The sequence below is a fragment of the Pieris napi genome, chromosome 10 (genome assembly GCF_905475465.1).
Source record: "Pieris napi chromosome 10, ilPieNapi1.2, whole genome shotgun sequence".
Classification (NCBI taxonomy): domain Eukaryota; kingdom Metazoa; phylum Arthropoda; class Insecta; order Lepidoptera; family Pieridae; genus Pieris; species Pieris napi.
Genome location: NC_062243.1, coordinates 9,806,840 through 9,825,003, shown reverse-complemented (window position 1 = coordinate 9,825,003; position 18,164 = coordinate 9,806,840). Strand labels below are relative to the sequence as shown.

At 33.4% G+C, this 18,164-nt stretch overlaps 1 protein-coding gene across 20 annotated transcripts in view; it reads right to left on the bottom strand.

Moving 5' to 3' along the window:
* The window catches only part of LOC125053265 (mucin-3A), a 30,917-nt gene extending 14,827 nt beyond the window's left edge, over positions 1–16,090 (bottom strand). For 16 of the 20 annotated variants that reach the window (XM_047654535.1, XM_047654538.1, XM_047654549.1 and 13 more), the window contains exons 1-2: positions 15,772–16,089; positions 91–168 (exon numbers count right to left, since the gene is read on the bottom strand). In XM_047654535.1, the coding sequence (XP_047510491.1) occupies positions 91–157 (67 nt within the window). In that variant the 5' untranslated portion in view covers positions 158–168; positions 15,772–16,089. Of the gene's footprint in view, positions 1–90; positions 169–15,771 lie in introns of all 20 variants that reach the window. The other 4 variants (XM_047654537.1, XM_047654539.1, XM_047654542.1 and 1 more) reach the window with 1 other exon arrangement.
* Between the last annotated feature and the right edge of the window lie 2,074 nt (positions 16,091–18,164).

Below are 18,164 nucleotides of genomic sequence, written 5' to 3'. Positions count from 1 at the left end.
ATGTACTTAGGTTTTTGACGGTCTCTTAAAACAAATCTGAAGCTATATTGGTGAAATACAGAGGAAATTTGGTAGTAATGTTGTTTGTACCTGCTGTTGCGCACGCAAAGCACGCGGCTAGCGCGAACAGCGCCGCCGCCGCGCGCCTCTGATCCATTTGCCGTCGTTCTGAAAAGAAGAAAACATTATTAATACATCATGCTATAAAAATCAGGTGGTTAAATTTCGAATGCCTTTGATGTTCCTGTGTTCGATTTTTGGCGAGACATTTATTGTTTCGGTTTGCGGCTTTCGTTACAGTAAACATGATCCTTGAGACGATCAGACGGAGCAGACGCAGAAAAGTGTTTGTCCCATTTCATTAATGACAATATTATATGGAATTAGTATATTTAAAATATGGCAACAAATTTAATAATGATCCGGTAGTTGTACTGGCATGATTGAGTAACCTTTATGATTTTACACCAGACAAGCATTTTTTCTATTCAATCGTGTGAAAAAAAACGTGTGTGTACGTATGTACACGTGTTAGATGTTATACTTCTTTGGCGTAACAAGAAAAAAATCTTTTCAAAATTTTTATCTTTCGCCTTATTCTACGTTTGTAGAAAAAACGACACTAACAATAGAAAGAATTTACTCTCATCATTTTTCTCTAACGCGACAAAAAGAAGTATTTAAAAAAAACTAAAATGTTGACTATAGCTAACTTCAGGTTGTCGGTTTTTTGTGACGGTGTGCGCGCGCATCGTAAAAATTTACTCTAATCATTTTTCCAAACGCGCCAAAAGAGGTACCTATAACTTCAAGAGTATTAATACTGAATGGTTCGGTCAGAATTATGCGATTATACAGTTGTTTTGCCTTCTATCTTTCTATTATTTATAACTCTCCCATGTAAACATAATGCCGCTCGCGTTCTTAAATTTTAATTATACCGTGTTCACGGCGTTCAACTAGTAGCAATTAAACGAGGCAGCTACGAAAAAAACCCGTAGCTCGAACGTAGAATGGCGTAGAGAAGTTTTCTTTAAAAAAAGCGATAAGTGCGTCTTTATTCCTGTATATAATACGATTTAATTATGGTAAAGAAAATTATATATCTTTAATTAATGGTATACAAAAAACAACTATTCTACTAGGCTACAAGCGTACGTTTTTATTTAATTAAAGCGTTTTAAAAAGGCATTCATAATACATACATTAATATTTATGCTATAGTACTAGGTTAAACAAAAAATAATAAATTAGCATCTAAATAATGAGTAGAAATGCTTTAACCTAAATAAGGGTAAGAACAAAAACCACTTGGCTTCTAACCGCAAGAATGAATATGAATAATATTAATAAGTTAGCTCTGAGCGAGGTAAAAGCGTTGCTGAGGGAGATTATTAAAGCATTTTCTTTCTTGATTAAAATGTGCTGATTCAGGCGGAACAGTAGCTGAGTTTTTAATTAATAACCTTATGCGTAATATGGGGCGCAACAAAATACACTCGGTTGGAGTATTCTTAAGTTTTTTCTCGCTCGGACGTAATAAATAGAGGTAAACAGAAGGGCGAATATGTGTCGTTGAAGTAAGAATTGAGGACGCGTGCTTGAGAGCTGTGTAGTGAGCTGTACGGGGTGAGCTGGGCCGAGGGTTCGGCGAGTGTGTGCGACGATATTACACTTTCAATGACATGTTTTTATGAATACCGGATATGTACATTAACGTTTATTGTCACACGTCTGCCATATTTTATTATATTCATGATTGTGTGACCGTAAGGTTTCATAAATGTCTAAACGGCTTTTGTACGCTTGCCGAATACTTTTTTACGTCCATAATAATAAAACTGTCGTAAAAATTGTTTTAAAGACGAAAAATAAATGTATGTTACCAAGAAAGAAAATGTTTAAATAATTAAAATAAAACTAAAACAAAGGATTTATTTAAAATCAATATTATATTAATATACAATTATATAATAAAGAACAAATTTTGTTAAAACAATTCTGTTCATTCAAATTCATAGCTAATAGAAATGAAGTGATATAACTGGTAAAGCACCTGCTTATAGTACTAACACTTCGTAATCACCGGAGTCTCTAATCTTTAAGCAACAGACTAATATTTATGGTAGGTAACAAGAGTCAATAACTGGAGGGCGAATTATTGTTACTCCAGCTCGGAGTGGCGTTAGCGTGGGAACACATCCCAGCGCGCGTGTTGTTCTTTATACACACCTACACTACACTTACAACTCGTATTTGTAGCTTCTAGAGCCTACCTACCTGTGTTTATTCATTGCTTACAATTTCCTTTTTATACAATTCTAAGGAACGTTGTACGAGAGAGGGGAATGTTTACCTTTATTTTCCACCCTCTTGTCTATCTTTAGATATGTGTACTCGCGTTATATTGTCATCCACTTCCAAGAGTAATTTCAAACATCGAATAAATCGATTTCGGAGTATTCATCTTAGCTCATCTTGGGTGAATAAATATTATCACAATCGGAGATAGGCAAGGGTCCCTCGTCTAGACGCTTCGCAAGTCACCTCCGCCGTGAGGGTGAGGGCGCGGATAATTCAACACTATCCGTTTATTTGCTCCACTAAAGATATCACGGCTCTCTGTCACTTGCAGAAGCTCTACAAATTGAAGCTGCAAAAGCTTTACCAGTTTAAAGATATAAAATACGGTTAACAACGATATTTTCATAATAGCATTATATAATACAAAAGGTAAAAGCACAGTAGTAACAATTACCTTACAATTAACTAACTTTGGAACAAAAAAAATCCACAGCATTAAAGTGTACAATGGAGCTCTACTTCCCAAACATAATTTAGTGTACCGTTTGTTCCACTGATGTAGCATCCAATGTAACAGTAATCTGATAAAATAAACTAAAATATCGGAGAGGGCTTTACAATAAATAAAGTAAATTATAAGTTTACGGCGGCTTACCTACCGGGTCAAGCGACTCTCTTTATAGTTTTTATATGGAGATTAACTCGGGGCTACACCTCGCTACGCTTACGTTATTTTCCTTTTTTCACATTAAAATAGAATTCCATTACGATAGTTCTTTGTAAGGATTATATTTTATGCGTCTTCTTGCTGTATAATATCCATCTATAATATGTCATCATCATCAAGTATACTTAAAACTTCCTCTGTGTGGCACAAATGGGTCAAGTGAGCTATTAAAATTTTGATTAAATCCGCTTGTTTCAAACGATTTTCTATGCTGTGCAATTTATAAATCTTTGTCTTAATAAGTAATATTATTTCGAGATGAGAAAAAATATAAATGAAGAAAATATTCTATTATCAATGCTTAAGTGGCATGTAACGGAATTCGATTAAAGTACTGCATTTACGACCGAATATAGATGCAATTTGAGTGCTGCAATCAGTCCAGAAACCAATAAAAGTGATTGAATAGTATCAGAAGGGCACTGTGGGTCGGTGGCCGTCGTTCGTGGCGCAGTTACCCAATACACAATTTCGGAATAGTGCAACCGCAGCGAACATTGACATCAACGGACATCTTATCTTAAATTGTCACGAAGCGTTTCCGCTTAGGCTGCATGTATTATAGTAAAAAATATTAATTCGATAAAAAATGAATATTTGAATAACAGCAACAACTTTATGATAAGATAAAAAGTATAGATTGAATACTAAAAATGGCATTTGTTAAAAAATAGTGGCATAATAAAGGCGTGAGGTGGCGCGGCGTGTTCGCACGCTCAGCTATCCCATGCACGCGTAGCTGTTCGCACAATGCGCTCACGTACTCAACTCGCGATTATCAACCGTCGTAAATTACTAATGATTAGCATAGCAGTCGTGGACACGGCGACACCTAGTTGTTAGATTCGGCTAAAAGCTGCATTATTAAGCAATAATTGTCCTTAAAGTGTAGCGGTCGATTAACGGCAGACTTAGACACATGTGCATACAAAGTATTTGGTACACCTCACGCGTTCCGGATAATGAACGTTAATGTTTATTAAGTATCACCGTTAGCGCAATAACATTGTCTTCGTAATATCGCATTCAAAGTAACATCAAAGACATCAGAGATTCAGGGTAGCAACACAATGTTTTATGCTGAATAATATATAAAGCTAAGAGGGTTCGATATAGGGCACTCGTGTGGAAGAAAATTCACGTGACAGAGTTTACGTCTCTCAGGGAAATGGGTAGGCTGAGAGCAAATATTATTTTCCTCGCAAGTCGTTCGGAGTTCATTGAACCGGGCAAATTTTGTGTCAGATTGTACCAGTAAAAACTATCTAGACTGCTTCACTACATAACAGTTCTTGGGTTTTTTTATTGGGACTTTCTGCACATCTTATCTTTGAAAGTATCGAGCAATTTTATGACAAAGTCTTGTATGCATTAATTCATGACTTCGTTTAACAGAAACACAAATCAAAGTAACTACGTAAGTAAGTAATGCAATGACGTATTTATAAAATTAAATGTGATTGTATGATTTTTTGAAATATATTATTTTCCTTAACTTTAGTCACTTTATGACTAATTAACCACGATGATAAATTTCTAGTGGAATTCTAGAATATCATTTCGTATTTAAAATATTTATAATCATTACAACCATATGTAACTAATAACAAGTATGTATAAATATTAAAGAGGGCATAGACAGTAATTTAATTTGCAAGTATTTAACGCAAGACAAAAGGAAAAACCATCAAATGATTCATAATTTCTTATTAAAAGCAATAAAATCTTAATGACAACAATGTAAATAGGTACTTGAACCAGTGTTTCGTGGAGCGGAAAATACTGAGAGAATATAGACGTTAATTAGAAGTGATAAATTACTTTGATTACTCCAGTTAGGACACCTAGCGGTGCCAACTCCTAATCACATCTTCAACGTCTACTTCCTGTTTCTAGACTTATCTGATTTCAATAGGGAATTATTTGAAAATATTTATATATCAAACATTGTCGAATAGAAGCCAAATAATTCTCCTATGACTGTTGATTGTGTAAGAAATTATAGAATAGCTACAAAATTTAAGTTAGACTGGAGTTAAATGCTTGGATATAGTTAGCATTGGTGTACATTAGCTAAACTCGATTTTACATTCTACAACTTTCTATAGAGTTCACCAATAGTGGAATTCAGTGTTATCGAAAGGAGCCGAACATGATTAGAATAGAGCTAATATATCTCACGTTCCGTATTAACTCGACCCCGGGCAGAGTCAGGCCGTAGTGATATCGGGCATTGCGCGGGCGCACGTACGACTTGCTAACGTAGTCCGAATAATTTAGGTAAATCCAAGCTAGACATCTCATCACCGTTACACTGTGTTAACATTCCAAACGGATATTTTACGAATTATCTTAATTCCATTCCTCTTCATGTTTGTGATAAATCTTTAAAAAATATGGGTGTTTAGAAATAAAGGATACTTAGATAAGTATTATTTATTTCTGATAAAGGTTATAATTTAAATATGAATGCAACATCCGCTATAATAATATAACAGATATTATACAATTGAACCTTCGTGCTTATATTGCCTATTGATTTTATGGAAGTCATAACATTTCATAGTTACGTTAGTAAGTAATCCTTTGTGTATGTGTTCGAAGAAAGCAGTGTCGAATGGGAAGGTATGAGTACTGTTGCTAGGCATACTATGACTTCGCGATAGCTCTCGGCCGCGGCGCTCACACGACGAACGTTGCCCCTGCGTGCCTTCGCTGCGCCACCATCTCACATTCAAGGTACATTTTTAACAGTTTAGACTTGACCATAAATTGTTATGGCCTTATTTAAAAGAGTTAAGCCTGGAATGTGTCTCTAGGTAATCTAGATTTTTACATATTTTACACAAAGAGTTTGAAGTTTATTGTTACAGTTTTTGATATAATTTATTTTTCCTTGAATACAAATTGATGTTTAAGAGAGCAAACATTCAATATTAGACACGATTGCGAGTATCCCTCGTGTAATTAACGACGCCGTTTGCCCATACTAGTGCCACCCCTGCACGTTTTTCGTCCTTTGGGATAAGAACCGTTTCTGATAGTTATTTTGGCGACCACTGACCCGAAACTCTTGTTCACCCTTCTAAATTAGAGTTAGCGTTCATAGTGACCTTTAAGTCGGATATTGCTGTATTTGAAATGTAATTGAAGGGGCTAAGGGCAATCGGATAATATGGTCGTTGGGGAGTGCAAAAAGCTCACGCACGTGCAGGTACAGTTAGACTCCGCGGATAGGAAATATGTAGGTACTAGGTACTAGGAAGTAACCGAAGGCTACGTGATGTCTATTGACTTGTATTCGCAGTCATGTACGAATGGTTCGTGTCGAACAGTCTTTACGAGCGTCTGACCGATAGCTCACCGGCCAGTCATTACCAGCCATATCTTTATGTAAGGAATGAATGGTAAGCACTTGCAAACTAACGTCAAATCTGCCTTTAAACGACCAACCATAGGCACGTACTGAATTTAACTTTACAGCCATTTTCCACTAAGTGCAGTACTTCCTAAAGCCTTTTACAGTTAGAATGCTTTGCAGGTATGCGCTTTTTAGGAGCACTCTTTACGCTTCAAAACTGCATATTCACATTCAACATTTTCGCACATTAAACATGTTTTGCATCATAATCAGCTTCCTATTTCTATTGGACCTTAAGGTAACATTAAAACGGAGACAGCACTACTGTTCGCATAGAGCCTGCAATGTCATAACTGGTTCGGCTACAAAAAGGATAATAAAGGGTTTTTAACATGAAATATTTATGTGATGCATTATCATATTACACGGGAATCGTGTTCATCTCTTAGAAAATTATGCTATTCGTTTTCACTTGGCAACCGCAGGCGGCCTGGCAAAAAGTTTGGTTTTTGTTAACGTTTTACACAGACTGCAAGTCAGCCTATGTTTGACCTCAAACAGTTATTTATCTTATATTATAAATTTCAAAAAAGCAGTTTGATTTTACCGCTGTCACGATTTAACAATAGAACCAATGTAGAAGCTTTAGTATTGCGGGCTAATGTGTATAAATAACATATGTTTATAAGGTTTAGTACCTCACTTTATTAGTTGTACTAAATAAAAAAGTACATATTTTAGCAAAATACGATAGAAAATATTCGTCACAGTGCTAAAAGAGGCAAGGCCCATTCGTAATGGTGCTTATTCAGAAAACGAGTGAAGCTATGTAGGAGGCGTCTGTTTGAGGAAATGGCTGGATCCAGAGCGCGGGGCCCAGCTTATTAACCGTGCAATAAGGTTCTTACGAGCGATTCTAAAGATACACCGCCAGTATTATTATCTAGCTGCGAGGTTGGGTTTTATTGCAAGGCTATTAAATGAAAGCTATTAAATGTCGTGTTTTAATCAACTCACTACGTGTATCGTTAAAAATCATTAAAATTTAACGCAACTCGTGCACATAAATGAAATAATTCTATAATTAAGAAGTCATTGTGGAGTTATTGAAATTTACGTAATTTATTATGCATTACAGTTATAACCTTCCTTTTGGCCAGCTGTTCATACAAAGCCTATCAATGTTATTGATATCGATTCTTTAATAAAATTTAGTTACATAAATGCCTTTACTTGTCCTTCACCTAACTGCATGTGGAATCCATAAAAAACTACTATATATTTTAATGTTCTCTTATTAAAACTATGTTACTCATTACTCATAAAAAAAGAAACCTGGAACTTACGTTTTTATTTTCAAATTATGAAAGCAATATTAAAGATACCGCAATTTCTGAAATATATATTGTAGCGAGATAAGTTAGTATCCGCGGCACCAATGATGGCTCTGTTCGTCAAAAGACAAGAGGCTTTGACACTTAACTAGACAACTTTTCCTTTCAATATTAACGGCTAATTATTAATTCACAAGTCACTAATAGTTAATATGTACTTGAATAGAGCAAATATTAATGAAAGCTTTAAGTCCAGCGGGGTCAAGTTATGCGTACAGCATCGACCCACATTTGAAGGAATACAAGTAGCTGTGGAGAAAATTTACCGCTAACGTTGCCATATAAGCTGTATGAATTTTAGGTCGCATAGTATGCTCTTGCGCCGACATCTGCGCAAATATTGATTTAGTAAGTCGAAGACACAATAGCGGTGTTTGGGCCAAGCCCGCATAGTCTTATTATGCGATCGTGGCGACTGAACCTCATCAATATCTTAAAACAAAACACTACCAGCATGTCCCATTTGGTAACTATGTTTTTCCATATTAGGTTCTTCTTAGTAAGCCGCATTGGGGTAAATTATATCGTGTGATAAAACTACTACATAATTTTTAGTGTTAATGTTTATCTCAAAATTAATTTATTTATGTTGAAGGAAGCAATTGCTCTAAAAATTATCGCAAAACACGTAGAACATCTTGTTTTGCTTGATCTTCAGATATTAAATCTAATTCATTTTGTTTATATTTTGTATTTAAACGAATCACATGAATCAAATTTGAATTACAGACGAAGAGAGAAGTAATCATGATTATTGTTTTAAAGCGTAATAATTCAAATTCTATATCAAATAATCATAAAACATGCTCTGAGACCGGAAATTATCTCGTTTTACGCACACTCGCCTTATGCAACAGTCCCTATTAAGTATAATTTCGTACCGTTAGCAAGATGCGTACATTTCAACTTACTATAATCGAAATTGTAGTATCTACTTTATATAAATATTTATTGAAATATTACATAAAGTAATTTACAGTAATTTTTGTGAAGCTATTGAAGTTTACAATTAAGTTCTGAAATTAAAAGATATAATTAGAAACGTTATCAGAAAATCCATTTTTCATCTGTCAATTGCCAATTATTGTCATTATGCTTTTCCTCGTAATTTCATATATACGTAATACTAAATTAGGTTATTATACGAGTATATTATACAAACCGGCAAGATTGCTAAAAACACGTCTAAAATTTAACGATCGCTTGTTCAATAAAATAAATAGCAATTAAGAAATATTTACCAGCGCTAAACTGTAGCTATTGCATCATGGATTTTAAGCAAAGAAATGGACGTTAAAATCGATTCCGATGCATGAAAAAGATAAGCCGTCATTCTTATCGTAATAGACCTGTCCGACTACGAAATGGAAATTTAATTTTGTACCAATGTTATTGTACGATGTTTGTGACTTGTCTCTTTGAACTTTTTACAAATCTATTGTATCGTAAAATAAATGTAAACCGCATAAATCATGATGTGGTATTTGGAAACGATGTCGGCTAACATTTAAGTAAAATTGCGGGTACTAAGATGATGAGCATTTTTAAACGTCCATAGAAATATAGCAAGACTATTGATTTAAACTCAATCCTTTTAATTTAAATATTAATATATTTTGCCTTCATACACTTCCTCACAATTTTATACATTCGTCGTCGCACAACGTATTTGTTTCTTTAAATTACATGATTTTATGTCTGCAACAAGAAATGTAAATTTAAAAAGATAAAACAAGTAAAACAGTTAAATTCTATTGTGCTTCTGTACCTGACTAAATAAATTACTTTATGCTATTTGCATTAGTTCCCGTTGCATTGATTTGTTCATTGATAATGTAAACGCAATGTCATTAATTTATTCTAACAAGTATTCTTAGAACGATTCTTGACTTTTAATATTACCAGTTTTCAATACAAGTTATTTTTACTGTAACTCAAAGATCAATGTCACTAATACACTGTTTAAACATACAAATTAAATTAAAAGTGCCAAAAAAACGTTATTTTAAGTCTCGATCTACGGTGGAGATAATTGGCAAACTAGATTAGACATAGACTAGACATATACTAGAATAGACATCAATATTAATTAGGAAATAATTGTGTCTTTCTCATCTCTACGCATTCTATATAAAAATTATTTCAGATGCATAGTGTTTGATGTATTTTGCAAATAAACTTTAAATATCTGTACAGTCGACGGCAATTTTCGATCCTTTTATATATTTATATATATATATAGAATCAATGCCGCGATTGGGACCACAAATTGTGGCAGAGTGTGCAACACACAACTATAGGACAATGACATCGTACGTTCCGCACGATAAAACTTGAACTTTATAAATTATAATCTCAAGTCTTTTTATAACCGACATAATTGACTATAATACAACGGTTCTAATCGATATTCTTTGTATACTCTTTTATATTTTCTATAACGAATTCGGAATTAATTTACGATTTTCCGGTGTTAGTAAAATTGGCACAAAAAAAAACATTTGGCAATGAATGAATTCGAATTCCTGTCGAGTACACTTTGTTAATGTCGGGTCAATGTTATATCCATTTTCCCGGATCGAAAGTTTCAAAGGCAAAGATCCAAACCGCTTTTATTTGAACGCAAACAATGGCTGCTCAGTGTTAAGTAGACTCCTTATTCTCTCACGCCTCACCCTCTAGGTACTCGTCGGCTCGGTCTCCAGACAAAGTTTGTAGTGAGTGCAACAGACACACTTCACTAACACAAACTCATATATATATATCGGTACAAATACTAATTGGTAAAAGACCTATGCAAACAAAACTTGAGAATTTTTACTTGGTAAATGGTAAAGTGGATATGTCTATTTGTCTTGTTATTTAGAGTGTGGGTGCCATGACTTTAGCTGTGAGCACTCGAGAGCTCTTTAATGAGGTAGCAAATGAAACAGCCTCCTTTTGTTTCGAAACTTTTCTCATTATTAAAAAATTGGTTATCAAAAATATCATGGCAAAAAAGAGGTATCAGAAAATAATAAGAAACATCCTACTAAAACATGAAACATTTAAAGTCACATAATAGTAATTTGGATTATGTTATAACTCAATTGGGCTTTAATAGCCGTAAGCCAAACCATTCTTAGCAAACAAAAAGTGCGAGACACAATAACTTTTCAATACCTAACAAGTTGGTTGTTAATTATAAATAGATGTTTCTATAAAAGTACTGAATAGCACCAAAAGATATTAGTCAGGGGTCACTAATGAGAAAAAATATTGAGCACAGTCAAAACTTTCACGCCTTATACGAATCTGATTGACGCGAAAGGCGATTACAATTGTAATAAAAAACTTGGAGCAGAAGCAAAAACTAAAGCTAAGTAACATCATAACCTACATTCCATCGAACAGTGAATGTGGTATTGTTATTTTATGTGAATTCTAAACGAATGAACGTAGGGCCATATTCGTGCGTTTTTCTTTATCGGTCATTGTGTCCGGTGTGGAGAGACTTTATGCTATATTGATATTCAAGTGGTGACCCGGCACAAGGCTCTTACATGCAAGCTGTGTCAGGCCTTTCTTCGTCGGAAACCTATGAATATGCTAGCAATTTATTAATAGTGGATGTATTCACTATGTTCAAAGACTTATTTTTGCTAAATATGTCTAGGCGTCACTTGAGTACAACATTCTTGAAATGCACCGCATTTTACCATTTATCCAAAAATAACAATTAAAAAAATTAACAATAATTAATTACAGGGCTAAACTTCGAGGTTTAATGAACCTCTATCTATTTAGAAAACTCCTTCAAGTTTGTTCAGAGTTTTACCAGAAAAGTACACTTACTTTCACCTTTATTTCTAAGCATCTAAAGTAATGGCTGAATTAACAAATAAAGACCAAAGTAAAGGAAGTAAAATGACGTGTTTTTATGACAATCTTAAAAGAGAATAACGGTTTTGATTTCGTGCAAAAGTGTGTTATGATACCATTTACTGGAAACGAAAATTGCTTCGTCATATTTTGCTATGAAATTGTCATATTAAATTTGCGACTATATTCTAAGGAGACCTTTTTAATGTAACATTTATCCGAAAATACTATTTACAAATACGGTTGGTGAATTCAATAAAAATATAATAAAATAGTGAATTAAGTTGAATAAATTATAAACAACGACCTTAGCGGTCGTTGTTTATAATTTACCTAACCTCTTGGTTGACAATATATTGGCTAGCACTTGCAACAGGTCAATGGCACCCACGACCACGAAGCCCAGATTGAGTTCCCCATAAGTTGAAATATTCTTAGGAAACGGCGCGGCGCGTGGCTTGCAGTTCAGCATAGCATTAAAAATCTTCTTATACGAATATTGACGCCAATTCTCATTAACGCACAACCTTTGATTCTTTCGAGGGTAATTAGTTTTCGTACCCTCCCATAAAACTAGTAGAAGACTCTTGGTCTTGGTCGAAGAAATTGGCCAGAACATTAAAGCTAACTTCAAAAGCTATTATGACGCTTCACTGAACTCTTTTTATGCCTCATATAAAATACTACTTATGGTTAGACCTATGTCTGTGTATAAATAATAAAAACGATTAAAAAATTAAATCTGGCAGGACGCAAACAAATATTTAAGGTTGTCTTTTAGCTATTACAATATTTAAACGCATATTTGCTCTACTAGAATTATACATGTATACCTTAATAACTTGTTTTTATCTCTTACAAAAAATCACAACTGATTTCGACTAAAATTAAATCGTCACGTAATTTACAAGTCATTATGTTTGAATGTTAAAAATGATCGACGATGAATAGGGCATGATTCTGATATCCGTAAACAATAAGATGTGATGCTATTGGCCTTGTGTTTTTGCATTTGTCAAAAAAAGCGACGAAACATCAGGGTCGTTAGAGAAGAAGTCATCTAGGTATTTAACTGCCATCAAATGAGCGTAATTCCGCGCGTTAAGTGCAGGCTCTACGCGAAACAAAAGAATCGGAAGTATTCCGACCTTGTCATCTTGGGAAACCTAATATATACGTTATATTGCATCTGGGTGGTGTCGGTAAAATGAAAATAATAATTATACAACTGTATGTTGTTATTACAACTTTCGTATAAAACAAAACAATTGTTGCCCTATACAGGTAAAAACATAAAAATGCTACTATTTTTCACTTCGGAGACTCTATTTAAATGAAGAAACAGGCCTCGGGCATAATATTTCCCAGTTATACCTAATAGGTATTAATAATTTGCATTATTATATGATTATAAACATGATTTTCCAGTTCTATTGTCGAATTAGTTTTAAGCATTTCAACAATAAATATAAACCGAAACATTTGCGTATCAAAATAAGATTTTTATGTGGTTTTAATAACCGTAGAATTAGAGGCGTATTTCTGAGAAAGGCATTTGCAACGGTTTCAAAAATCTTTTCTTTGTTTAGACTCTACACACCCATTGATAAGAAAAATAACGCTTGAAGCGCCTTTTTCATTTTTTATTACAACTGAATATAAAAAATTGAATATTTAAATATTATTGGATCATTGTCTTAATTTTCTTTGCGCGCCTGCATAAATATATTTTTTCTCTATGGCCCATTCATTTTATTTGTCATTGCCAAGTTATATTAAGTACTCAACGTATTGTATGTAATGTTCGCAGAAATGTTTAAATTCTAAGAATGGTAGCTTCACAAGAAGCTTACTACGTGAACAATGTTTAGTAATGCATCAATCCTTGCGAATCGTAAAAATTATCGACGCAACTTGAAAAGTGACGTTATATCTAACTATGTAACGAATTATTATATTGACAATGTATTAACAAATGTTTTTGAAACAAGGCTACTGAGAGACTGGTGTATTTTATTGCTTTGTCATTGGAATTCAGCGACAAAACTTATTTCTAACCGACTTTAAAACCGAGAGAGGGCATGTAATTTTAAATAATAATGTATGAAAATGTTTTGATTTTTGATGTTTTAAAACCTATATAAGCTGTCAATAAATGTAAAAAACAACGTAAATACTTGATCGCATAATACCACTTATGTTTTCAATAGTGATTTAATGATTACGTGCAAATATTGTAATTGCGGTTTGCGTAAGTTAAGATGGAGGGCGTAACGTTGGAACCTTCACCCTGCTCTTGAACTCAAGTGCACGTCCGCTGCCCGCCGAGCTTTGCGCAATCAACCACGTCGAACATTTACACTATCTGCACAATTTGACAAATATTTCCAAAACAACCATCCATAGAATCACGTATATTATTGTATCCCAAACATATTTAAATTTAAAGATATATTTAAATGCTGGGTATAAATTACCAGACCTAACGTACAAATAAGTGAATGAAAAATTTAGCCCGGCTAAGCTGGTCCTCCGAGCGCGTAAACATAGATAATTAATTGAAAAACCAAGGATAATTGCAATAAATTATATTTTTATAACGAATTAAGTATTTGATTTTATTAAGCATGTAAATATAATTGTTGTGTAACATGATTTTACCCTTATCGGCTAGACTGCCTCGTGGCACTATAATTGTACAGTAAATAAGTAAAGAATTTTCTATACATTATTTTTGTGTAAAAGTGACTAATTATGATTAAGAAATATGCGTAGGTATAATTAAGTAAGTCATCATGATAATAAAGAATGTGATTAAAAGGAAAATGTGGAAATATTTTTCCTGAGTATAAATTTTGTAAGTAAAGTCAGTCGTACAGGTAAAATATTTTATAATGGCTAATATATTCCAAAGTGTAAAATAAACTAAAGATCATAAAAATTTATTCCTAAGCATTTAAGTTTTATTTAAATATCTTTAATAAATTTTGTAATATAAGATTATTATCTCATTAAAATACCAATTTAAAAAAATTACTTTAAATGAACTATAATTAATTTGATTCTCTTAAAATGACAACGAACTTAATATTTTTAAAATAAATTAGAAGAAAACGGTCAAAACTAAAATATAATTTTGTTATTCAATGTTTAATGTTTATTTCAATCAATTTACTCATTAAAATCAGGCTTTTATTTTTTGTTATTAAACGTTTGGTTCAACGTGGCAGCCGTAAGTACAATTGCGAATTATTAGTTCAGACGAGTGTGTAATATCGGATTGGACACGCTTGTTCTCGTCAGCTTTATCAGTACGCAGGCTACCATTAGAGCATTGCAATTTAATTATTATTTATACCCACTTAGCGTTTCATAAAACTGCAAAATAAAACGTCGAATGCTTTTTTTTTTAATTTTTAAAAAATTCTTGTTTCAAAAATAATGAGATTTCGAATGTATTATCTGCCTCTATATTCTATATATAAAGACAATTATAATATTTATTGCAATTATCGTTCGTGTATTTAAAATATTATTATTTGTAAGTAATATTTAAGTTATTTATTTTGTAATTTTAGTTTTAATTAATACGGAAGATTTTACTTTACTTTTATCAATTAATTATGAGTTAAATATAACGCTTATTTATATGGTTTATATTTACCAATGTTTACATCTACATATAAAATCTCAATGCTAGAATGCATAAATTTTTAAATAATGTCTAAAAATAAAATTACTAGGATACCCTAATAGTAGTACAAAGTATTATAGCGTATTACGTTTAGTCTACTTTTAAAATTGCTACCGTATACAGCTTAAACGTTTCACTGCACAAACCTTTGAAAACGAAAATAAATCTCTGAAATCTGAAATGTAAAATCCCTAAAGACAATAGAATAGCTATGTGCAATTCAGCGGACGCGACGATAGCGCGGCGGGGCTCTCTTGAAAAGCTCAAACCGGCTCTTTCAGCCGTAAAGCGTTGTCTTCAAACTATTCCCAACTTGCTAATGCAAGTCAAACTTTTTAAACTTTTTTTCAATCAATCAAACTAAAACTTTAGTTCTAATAATTTAAAAATAGGTTTCAAAATTAATTAAATAAAAATATTAAAAACTCACCACACTTTTCAGAAGTAAGCTCGCGTCCACTTCCGTGGTGGTTAATGTTCGTTATAAAAATTCGAAGTCGTTGTATATGAGAGTGTCACTATCCAGCAGCAAAAAGCCAGTGGTATGGGAAACGTGATGCCTATGGCACGGCCGGGCCGGCACTGACGCGAAGCGGGCGCTCGCGCGATGCCGCCGCTCTCGGAGGCTTCGCAGCGCGAGCTTTCAGCAATACACGGTCCGCACGCACTGCACACTGCACTCGCCGGTCGCCCTAGCCTCTTCCTACTGCCTAACCACGCGCTGCGATTCTACTATCGTCTACTGTTTCGAACGACCGTCGCACGTTTGAACTCTGCGCAGTGCCCGCCTTAACGTATAAATATGAGGAGCAGTGGCGGGGGCCGGCGCCGGACCACGGACGCATCGCGAATCCACATCGGCATAAATTGAAGATGCAGTCGGTGTCCTCCAGATTGATTTTATTGCTTATCTATCACAGCCAATTAGCAAAGGCTAGCCACCCGAACTTGTCACGATTTCCGTATACACGAAGCTAATACACGCCACGCAGTATAATTGCTTTACACTCACTTGCAGGTGAATACAACTCAAGCGTATCTGTTATATAAGTGCTAAGTACGTTAATGAAAATATTTACTTTTAAATTTTAGTTTTTTTTTGTAGAAAAAGGGGTTAATAAAGTCTTGATTTATAGCTTAATTCGACGTCGCGGAAGTTGTCTACATATAACAAACATGGTGCACCGAGGATGTTACATTATTTATCTCAATATAGTTAGTGCTTCAAAGCTGCAGTCTAGAGAACTGGATAGATACTTGCTTGACCAGTACAACGCACATTGAAAACTGTAGACAACCTACGCAATGGACTAGCAAGGGATTAAAGCTCCTAAGCTTAGGATATTGGAGGAGAGAAAATAACACTTAAAATAAACATAAAGTGTAAAATCATCATCAAAGAAATATCTTTTTCAAAAAACATTATCTCTATTACAACACAGTTTATCGTTTAAATTTTAAAGAAAAATATTGAGGACGTTATTACTAGTCAAAAAATAAAATATATACCGCAGTCCACTACGTAAATAGAACAAAGCAGAACACTATCATAATTGACAAAATAATAATATGGAATTAATTTGACAACTAATAAATCTCCAGATGTATTTTTTATCATTTCTTATAACCATTAACTGGTACTATTACACTTTTTAATGAATTCATAATCCCAGAACTCCACTTAAACGCACTCAACTAACCTCCATTTCCGCTTGGCTCGAGGTGTTATACCTATGCAAATCGTAAACCAAAATTCAAATTTAATTCAAATCGTTCCTATTCCCATCTAAGATATTAGTTGTAATTTATGTATATACATGCCATAAATCAATTAGATGTGGCGATAAATTGAAAGCCTTCATCAATTAAATAAGCGATCACCGCAGAAATAGATCTTCATAACATAAAACTTTTCAATTATCATTTCAATGTTTATTACCCGACGTAATCTTTAAAGGCCAGTGACATTTCGCTTGAGAATGTTGACTGTAATAGAATTATGATAGAATTAAAATGCCGCGCTTTAAGCGTTTTTTTTCAACAACTTGCATTTAGATTTGTCTTTAAACATACTGAATGTGTTGATAAATACAAATTACATTTACTATAACAACTAACTATATGTATATGGATTTCATTCATATTGAATATAACGTACGCGAAACCATAATTTCGGTTGAGTAATCAACATATTTTTGCTAGACTTCCACAAATAGGCAGTTAAAAAATAAAATAATCATTACGTTTAATTATATTTAATTATATTCAACAAATCGTTATATATGTGACTTTACTATATAAACCTCGTTTTTTAAACGCTTTATTAGTTATTATAGTAATTTACTTTAGTTATTACAAACATACTAGGTTTTAATTAATTAAAGCAAACCCAATCGTAAAATAACGGCTTCAAACGTTACTATGCTAATTTATTATTGGGTATTTCTGGTATCCGTAATGTGACACACATTTTTTTAAACTTAACTGTAGCGCAAATATTATGATTGATAGATCAACAATCGCCTGGCCAATAAATTCACAAGATAAGGCTTATTATACGTAGAAATGAGTTTAAATAACTATTCATTATTGTGTTTTTAATTTGTATTCTTTAGAACTGGTCAGATTGTTTATGGTATCTTTTTAAATGCTCTACAAACTCCGACCCAATTAATTTGTATTAACTTTTATTGTATTAACCCTAACTACCAGCTATAATAAATACAACCCCTGACAGCCTTAAATATAAGAAAAGTACTTTACATAATACAGATGCGCCATTACTGCGTAAAATACATAAAAAAGCTCACTCAGTGTATTATT